General features: G+C 47.8%; 5 protein-coding genes across 5 annotated transcripts; 2 read left to right on the top strand and 3 right to left on the bottom strand.

Moving 5' to 3' along the window:
• Nucleotides 1-1,441: 1,441 nt before the first annotated feature.
• Nucleotides 1,442-2,422, bottom strand: SARC_04088 (hypothetical protein; the record flags this gene model as incomplete). The annotated part of the gene is made up of 1 exon (XM_014302117.1): nucleotides 1,442-2,422. The coding sequence occupies one exon, from the start codon at nucleotides 2,420-2,422 to the stop codon at nucleotides 1,442-1,444; it is 981 nt and encodes a 326-aa protein (XP_014157592.1).
• A 385-nt stretch (nucleotides 2,423-2,807) lies between these two features.
• On the bottom strand, nucleotides 2,808-3,764 carry SARC_04087 (hypothetical protein; the record flags this gene model as incomplete). The annotated part of the gene is made up of 1 exon (XM_014302116.1): nucleotides 2,808-3,764. The coding sequence occupies one exon, from the start codon at nucleotides 3,762-3,764 to the stop codon at nucleotides 2,808-2,810; it is 957 nt and encodes a 318-aa protein (XP_014157591.1).
• Nucleotides 3,765-4,487: 723 nt separating this feature from the next.
• SARC_04086 (hypothetical protein) lies at nucleotides 4,488-5,282 on the bottom strand (the record flags this gene model as incomplete). The annotated part of the gene is made up of 1 exon (XM_014302115.1): nucleotides 4,488-5,282. The coding sequence occupies one exon, from the start codon at nucleotides 5,280-5,282 to the stop codon at nucleotides 4,488-4,490; it is 795 nt and encodes a 264-aa protein (XP_014157590.1).
• Nucleotides 5,283-5,463: 181 nt separating this feature from the next.
• On the top strand, nucleotides 5,464-6,198 carry SARC_04085 (hypothetical protein; the record flags this gene model as incomplete). Its single annotated transcript, XM_014302114.1, has 2 exons — nucleotides 5,464-5,502; nucleotides 5,788-6,198. The coding sequence occupies 2 exons, from the start codon at nucleotides 5,464-5,466 to the stop codon at nucleotides 6,196-6,198; spliced, it is 450 nt and encodes a 149-aa protein (XP_014157589.1).
• Nucleotides 6,199-6,657: 459 nt separating this feature from the next.
• Nucleotides 6,658-8,175, top strand: SARC_04084 (hypothetical protein; the record flags this gene model as incomplete). The annotated part of the gene is made up of 1 exon (XM_014302113.1): nucleotides 6,658-8,175. The coding sequence occupies one exon, from the start codon at nucleotides 6,658-6,660 to the stop codon at nucleotides 8,173-8,175; it is 1,518 nt and encodes a 505-aa protein (XP_014157588.1).
• Between the last annotated feature and the right edge of the window lie 834 nt (nucleotides 8,176-9,009).

Genomic DNA, 9,009 nt, shown 5'->3' with positions numbered 1-9,009 from the left:
CGATTTTTCTTCGGCAAGGTTTTAGGGGTTTGGGTTTTGTTTGTTTTGTTATAAGGAGAAAAGTTAAAGTGTGATCAATAAGTGAATCCACATGCGGGTTATATAGCCGGTTATTCGGACTGACGCTCCACTAAACCGTCAACCAAAACCAACCCAGACCGCAATAATGGGTACAAATCCACATGGCAGACCGTCTTGGACCAGCGCAGTGGGGTGGTCGACAGTTCAACCTTGATTGGTGGACCACACCCTCGACTATCACCCATTTTAGCATATATATCGACCACATTGGGTCATACTATTCCATACTATCGATTGTGTAAACACAGTAATACAAATACAAAAACGGCGTGATCGTATTCCCATTATAATGAACTCAGTCGACAAAACCGAAGATACAAATATGGTAGTGACGCGATCCCATTCTGTTAAACCCAGCACCCTGGAGTCCTCGGGGTGTGAACCAGAGTATGCCCCTGAATCGCCAGCGTATGTTCCAGCATCCCCCGAGTATGCACCAGAATCCCCAGTGTATGTTCGACCCGAAACTACCAGACGCGTCAGTAGTAATAATACCACCCCGCAATTGGTGGATACGAGAGACTCGCAAGTCCTCTATATTTCATCTGCGTTCGACCTGGAATCTGATTTCGAACGAGAACTTGCGTCCGACCGCAGTATGCTCTAACAACTAGTGACTAGTGGTGAGTTCGACCCCTTCGAATTGATCCCCACCTCGCAGAATATCCAAAGTATGGGTATTCAGGAAGATATGGTTCCGCGATGTCTACACTTGTATGAGAGTGGCGTAGTCTTTCGAGAGGAGGTTTGCCCTAGAACTTCAATTACCTTGGCGGATATTCTGAGTGTTATCCCCCAAACCACACGTGTCCCGAACGCGGTGCAGTACTTTATACACTTCCTAAAATCTTGGGACTTGGCCCACTGTGTACATGTTATTATTTCACGTAGTCTTCTAGACGAGAATGCCGGTGTACCTATTTCGTTCAAGATCAATGAGCTGGAATTGTTTTGAGACAGAACTAATTCCCCGGTGCGTTCCGCACCTCCTGCCCGGGTTGCCACTTAGCACGCATCAAAACCATAACACACACACTTCTTCTTCTTAATAAAAAGCCCGAACCCTAACTTGCTCTGCGCTGTTCTCGTACATTACCGGAAAGCGTATCACGTCTGGGTTTGTGCCCAACCCCCACTACACGGACTATCCCTAGTTCCGATATTCGGAACTAGGGGGTTTTACTTAGGTTTACATTTAAGACCAGAAACCCTACCATCTTTAAATTGGGTTACGTTTCACGTCCCACACATGCCCAATCTCACTAACGATCAAGTTTGTTTTTGTTATCGAAAACAGTAGCAACTCGTATAGTTTCTTTAACATTTATTAATGAACTTGGTTTGAAAATCTAAACGCCTACTAGTTGCAAAGTTGGCACAATGCCGTCGATTCGTACACCATGACCTTAGACAGTGTCTTACCTTCTAGTACGCGGCAAGTCCTAACCTTGTGGACCTTGACTACATTCGAACCTGAAATACGGAACCCAAATCGAATACGGTCAGTTTCGTCAACAGGCTCATCCGCGTTCAAACTACTACTCGAGTCTTGGTCCGAACGTAGCACAGGCGGCAACATTGCACTGGGTGCAATCGGTACTGGTGACAATTTGCTACTCTCAGCGCGTGCAAGCTCAATGTTAGCGGGTGCTACAGTTAACATGTTACAGTTCTTACACATGTCGGAAGTGTTGGTAATTGCAATTTCAGTTAGCTCCTTGTTCCTCAGTGACCGATACAGATTCGAGCTGTGGACCTTAGCTAATTTGGAGCCCGAAATGACAAACCCGATTTGGGTCAGTTGTTGGGTGGGTAGCGATTCTGGGACCGACACCTGACTTGGTCTGACTGTAGGTGGTGGTGGTGGTATATCAACAAAGGTTTCACTGGACACATCGTAAAATCCATAGTGCTCAGTGTTATCTGCAGTTTCTCCATCATCATACACGTCGGGGTACAATGGACCGATATCACTGGACACGTCGTAAAATCCAGAGTGCTCAGTGTTATCTGCAGTTTCTCCATCATCGTATACGTTGGGGTACAGCGGTCCGATATCACTGCGTGCATCGCAAAACCCATAGTACTCGTCGGTAAGGTCAATTTCGGGATCATACACCTTAGGGTACAACGACCCCGTGTTACTGGGGTTATCATAAACATCATAGTACTCGTAGCGATCGTTAGTTTCAACGTCATCATACACGTTGGGGTACAACGAGCGGGTCGCACCAGCCCGTTTCGCACGAGAGTCCAAGACTGCAATCTGGGATAGTAGAGTAGCAACGTACTCGTCTTGGTTGATCTTCTTGACCGTAGATTTGGGGACCGTTACAAACATGGTCACTCTCACTCTCACCCAGTGTATATTTAAAAGTGTGTTGGGTGAGAGGCAAAACTCACCTATTTATACATATTCGTATAGAGAGTCTCCGGTTTGGTGGGGAGTTCACCGTTCAGACGTGGTTGGTGAACGCGAATAGGGGTTAGGGTGTTTTGTTGGGCATAGCAAAACAATACCTTGAGGGTTTAGGGAACCCTAACTTGCTCAGTGTATCTTCCCCAATAAAACCACCTAACCCCTAAACCCCTACCGACAAAAAGGGGGGTTTCGTCGGACAGAACACACGCAACCCGACAAAATAGTACCTCTAACGTATAAGTCCATTGTTTTAGGGTTCGTTTAATTGACTTTTATATACCCTGTTAAAACCCTAAAACCCCCCCTATCCTACTTGGTTGTTGTTGGCTAGCGCACAGGTCGAGCTCCAGCACTCGTCAAACAGGGTTTTAAACGCCATCAGTTCCATGAGACCACCACTGCAGTCCCGAATTAGGAATTTAACAAACAGTGCTTTACAAAGTGGGCTTTTGTGTTCAAGGCTGTACTTCCCGATACGGGGGTTATAATATTCACAAATTATCACCGATATCTCCTTCTTCAGCTCACCCGCTTCGTGTTTCACGTCTAAACCCGAAAAGAGCCCGGGCTTTTCGATGATTAGCTTCTGGAGTTTATATACTACCGACTGTCCCGAGGTTCGATTTAGACCAATCGACGACACAAGGACACTACAGTTATGCAGCTTGGGGTTGCTTAACAGATATTCCCTTGCACGAATTGAACCAACTCGTCTGTATTCACCTGAGGAACTCGACGTATACTTTCTCTTTCGGGTTACGGTATCATCCGGCAGCCCCGAGAGTGTAGATTCATTTAGTATCCGTGGTGCAGGTGTAGGATTTGTTCCAGTTATAGCGTCGTCCAACGTTACGGTTTCGGGTGGTGGAGTATCGGGTATTGGTGTGGCCGTGGTTGTTGATAAGTGTGTTGACGATGTTGTAGTTGTTGGTTCGGTCACAGCGTCGTCCAACAACGCTGGAGATACAGGTGGGGGTGTATTTGGTTGGATTGGTGTAGGTGTGTTTAGGGGTGTCACTACAACCTCCATACACGCATCATGCGCACAGTCAGATTCGGTGTGGATCAAGCGAAGCGCGTCACCAAATCCCACCATCATCGGTCCAAGTGTGACCTGATCTTCCAAGTTTCGCTTTATGTTAGCACACGCAACTAGTTTTACATGGACCCCAGCGTCTACACACGCAATCTGCGCTATCAACAGTTTAAGTTCGCTCTCAAGATGTACATGTCTCGCCTTCAAGGCATCTCTACCATACATCAGTCAGTCACAAATGCGCCTATACAGGTGATCCACGGGACCAAACATATCAAGTTGTGGCAAGGAGTATGTTCTCCCAATTATTTCACAGAGGTGCTCGCAAAGGAGAATTCGTTTCTCAAACCTCGTATAGGATTCGTGAGCCGCGGCACACAGCTTAGACTTTTCCATTATATCTTCACTTCCCTCCAGGACTCCAATTAGGTTTTTTGAGGTGGCGTCAGAGGCAACCTTAGTGTTGCGTTTCCACACATAGTGCAATCTCAGAAGTTCCAACATTATTGGTGTTGTAGATTGTGCCACGTTTTTGTCTTCACTCCCACTCACTCAGTGTATATTTAAAAGTGAGTTGGGTGAGAGGCAAAACTCACCTATTTATACATATTCGTACAGAGAGCCTCCGGTTTGGTGGGGAGTTCACCGTTCAGACGTGGTTGGTGAACGCGAATAGGATTTAGGGTGTTTTTTTGAGCCAAGCAAACCAATACTTTGAGGGTTTAGGGTGTTTTTGTTGTTGTTAATATTGAGAAGAGGATAAGAGTCGGATTTTATGTTTGGTCCATAATTTACTTGGTTTTTATCTCTCAATGTTTACGGTTAGCGTATAATGGAGACTTGAGAAATTTCATCACGAATAACTTTTATTAACAATAATTATGTCTACTCTCACGGTATGTCCGTCACTAATGTGCCCATCGCAAATGCCCTTGGGCTCTCTCTTGCTCAAAATCTAAAGTGGAGGGGGAACTTGAGATCCTTCATTACCGTGCGCTTAAACTCCGAGTGTTGGTACCAATCGACGTTACTGTCGAGAATCACTGTTTCGTGCCCATCCTCTTCAAATACCTGTCTAACCACAAACTTAATGTCGGGGCACACTCGGCGCCACACGGCTTGGGTGCTTGTATCGATCGGTTCGTGGGTCTCGACAAGTAGGAGGTTGGTGGCGTTTTGGGGAACGCGATCCGGTAGTTCCGGTACTTGGAGGAATAAGACGGACGATGGCAGCTGTTCCAAATCGTGCCCATTCTGACACACCGAGAGGAACCTCAACTGAGTGAATTTGGACAACAAGTGCATATTACGTACTTTGAATATAAACGTAAGGGACTCAATGCTGTCTACACCCGATATATAACGGGTGAGGTCCTCAGTAAATGCGTAGCTGTTAACGTGTCGCACCGAGTTGTTCTGAAGAACCTTGTCCAAGTAGACGGGGTTACAAGTCATAGGTCTCGAGAGACGGGTGGGTTCCGAAACTTGAATGTACTGGGGGAAGGCGAGCGTCGTATCTTCCATGTTTCCATGATGTTCTTCCATCATCACTGGGGCCGGGTGCGAGCTCAAGTACTTGGCTAGAAGTCCCTGGTCCTTGATAACATGGCGTAGCTCGTACACAATGTGTGTAAGAGCGAATGGACGCGAGAACCGGACGTCCGACGAACCACCGGTACGAACAAACTCATCAAGTGCACCTTCGTCGCCATGCAAGTGTTTAGACGACCGCGGCATGGCCATGGCCAATTGATGGCGATCGGCAGCGTTTAGAATGCCATAGACATTGTCCTGTAGGATTTCAGAGGGTAGCGAATTTATGGTTGGAGTGGCGGGTCTTCAGGTTGTTATTACTGTAGAGATGCTGAGAGTGTGAAGTTGAGATGGATCGAGACTACGGTTTTATACTAGTCGCGTCGGCAAAATGAGGCACCGATTATGGGTGGTTGACCGGTCAGACGTGGTTGGTGAACGCGAATAGAATTTAGGGTGTTTTTTTTTAGCCTAGCAAACCAATACTTTGAGGTTTTGGGGTGTTTTTTTGAGCCTAGCAAACCAATACTTTGAGGGTTTAGGTTGTTTTTGTTGTTGTTAATATTGAGAAGAGGTTTTTAGGGTTTTATGTTTGGTCTATAATTTACTTGGTTTTTATATCTCAATGTTTTACGGTTAGCGTATAATGGAGACTTGAGAAATTTCATCACGAATATCTTTTATTAACAATAATTATGTCTACTCTCACGGTAAGGTGGATGACATTAACCCGAGTAACTTGACGGGCACTCCCTTGTACTTTCATCCTTTGGTCGTTACTAACCTGGAGCAAAGCAAGAACCCGTACGACGGAGAGGTAAATGCCTATGATGTGGACGTGTGGGCGTTTGCGGTTCTTGTGCTGGCCATATTTAGTCACGGTTATGCGTGGGAATCAGCCAGCCTAACCGATAGCGGCTACCGAAAATTCAAGTCCTATACTCCCAACACTCCAGATACGTGGGTCGAGGACTATCGGATCGTGCACATGGCCAATTTGAACCACAATGTCGTGGCTGAAAACATGGTGTACACTGCTCTGCGGATACTGCGAACTTGCGAGTCTCGATGTCCACTTGAAAACCGGGGAACAGCAGACCTTGAGGCATTTTCCTGGCGCCCGTAAACAAAAGTATCTTGGTTTGTAACCTGATACACTTTTCTTCTTCTCAATAATCCCTAAAAAATAAACAAAGGACTCGTTCCTCTTCCTCTCAATCTCTAAAATATACAAAGGACTCGATTCTCTTCCTCTCAATAATCCCTAAAAAATAAACAAAGGCCTCGATTCTCTTCTTCTCAATAAACCCTAGACCCCGACCCCGACCCTAAACCTTAAACTCTTTAACAACAACAAAACCCTATAACCCCAAACCACGTGTGTGGTATGCATGAGTCATTGTGGCCAGTAGTCGGGGGCGGTTCACCGATCGCCCCTAACCGGTCAACCACCCTTGATCGGGGCTTCATGTTGCCGACGCGACTAGTATAAAACCGCTGTCCCGATCCAGTTCAACTTCACAATCTCAGTCTCACCGATTTAGTTTTTTGCGTATAAGAGCGGCTGGCCCAAATCCCTTGAACGATGACTGCCCCTACACTATTTGGCTTATCACACGATTGTCTCCGACGCATTCTTGGTTTTCTTAATCCTCCGAGTGCGCTGGAACTGTGCGTAGCGTACGGACGACCCGAAATGATGGATTGGTTTTACGAAGACGGAGGAGTGTACACATACGACGGGACAGATCATTTTCTACCCACTAGACATATTAAACATTTGCGCTATACTGACGTATCACCGAACGTCGACGAATTGGCTGCATACACCGGCTTGCACACCCTTGACCTGTCGGATAGCAAGATAACGAACGTTGACGCACTAGTTGCATGTACCAGCCTGCACTTACTTGACCTGGGTAGATCCAGGGTAACAAACGTTGACGCACTGGCCGCGTGCACTAGCTTGCACACCCTAGTCCTGACCGGTACTGGAGTAACGAACGTTGACGCCCTGGCCTCGAGTACTAGCTTGCACATACTTGACCTGAGTAGATCCAGGGTAACAAACGTTGACGCCCTAGCCGCGTGCACTAGCTTGCACACACTCTTCCTGTGCTCGACCTATATGACAAACGTCGACGCCCTAGCTGCGTGTACCAGCCTTCACACACTTTACTTGAACAAAACTGAGGTAACAAATGTGGACACCCTAGCCGCAAGCACTAGCTTCCACACACTTCACTTGCACTCAACCATGGTAACGAACGTGGACGTCCTGGCCGCGTGCACTAGCTTGCACTCCCTCGACCTGTCCGGTACTGAAGTAACAAACGTCGACGCCCTGGCTGCGTGTACCAGCCTTCACACACTCATCTTGCATATGACCAACGTGACAAACGTCGACGCCCTGGCTGCGTGTACCAGCCTTCACATACTCATCCTGCATATGACCAAGGTGACAAACGTCGACGCCCTAGCTGCGTGTACCAGCCTTCACACACTTTCCCTGAGTACCCGGGTAACAAATGTAGACGCACTAGTTGCGTGCACTAGCTTACACACCCTCGACCTGTACGGGACCGCGGTGACAAACGTCGACGCCCTGGTAGCGTGCACTAGCTTGCACACACTTAACTTGCACTCAACCATGGTAACAAACGTCGACGCCCTGGCCGCGTGCACTAGCTTGCACTCCCTCGACCTGTCCGGTACTGAAGTAACAAACGTCGACGCCCTGGTAGCGTGCACTAGCTTGCGCAAACTTAACTTGCACTCGACCAGGGTAACAAACGTCGACGCTCTGGCCGCCAGCACCAGCTTGCGCAAACTCAACCTGTACTGGACCAGGGTAGCAAACGTTGACGCCCTGGCTGCGTGCACTAGATTGCACAAACTCAACTTGCAATCGACCGGGGTAACAAACGTCGACGCCCTGGCCGCCAGCACCAGCTTGCGCACACTCGACCTACGCTCGACCAAGGTGACAAACGTTGACGCCCTAGCTGCGTGCACCAGCCTGCGCACACTCTACCTACACTCGACCAAGGTGACAAACGTTGACACCCTAGCCGCGTGCACTAGCTTGCTCATACTTAGGTAGTAAAACGAACAGTGATACCCTAAACCCTAAAATTAAAACCCTAAGAACGTCGTTCCTCTTCCTCTCAATCTCTAAAAATAAACAAAGGACTCGATTCTCTTCTTCTCAATAAACCCTATACCCTGACCCCGACCCTAAACCCTAAACTCTTTAACAACAACAAAAACCCTATAGCCCCAAACCACGTGTGTGGTATGCATGAGTCATTGTGGCCAGTAGTCGGGGGTGGTTCACCGATCGCCCCTAACCGGTCAACCACCCTTGATCGGGGCTTCATGTTGCCGACGCGACTAGTATAAAACCACTGTCCCGATCCAGTTCAACTTCACAATCTCAGTCTCACAGATTTAGTTTTTTGCGTATAAGAGCGGCTGGCCCAAATCCCTTGAACGATGACTGCCCCTACACTGTTTGGCTTATCACACGATTGTCTCCGACGCATTCTTGGTTTTCTTAATCCTCCGAGTGCGCTGGAACTGTGCGTAGCGTACGGACGACCCGAATTGATGGATTGGTTTTACGAAGACGGAGGAGTGTACACATACGACGGGACAGATCATTTTCTACCCCCTAGACATCTTAAACATTTGCGCTATACTGGCGTATTACCGAACGTCGACGCCCTAGTTGCGTGCACTAGCTTGCGCACCCTCTGCCTGGACGATTCCGAAGTAAGTAACGTTGACGCCCTAGCCGCATGTACCAGCCTGCGCACACTTAACCTGAAGTGTTTTAGGGTGACCAATGTCGACGCCCTGGCCACGTGCACTAGCTTGCGTACACTTAACCTGAGTAGAACCAGGGTTACAAATGTCGACACACTGGCCGCGTGCA

This window comes from Sphaeroforma arctica (assembly GCF_001186125.1).
Source record: "Sphaeroforma arctica JP610 unplaced genomic scaffold supercont1.220, whole genome shotgun sequence".
NCBI classification, from domain to species: domain Eukaryota; class Ichthyosporea; order Ichthyophonida; genus Sphaeroforma; species Sphaeroforma arctica.
Note: the sequence above shows the minus strand (reverse complement) of the source record. Positions and strands in the feature narration are given on the sequence as shown.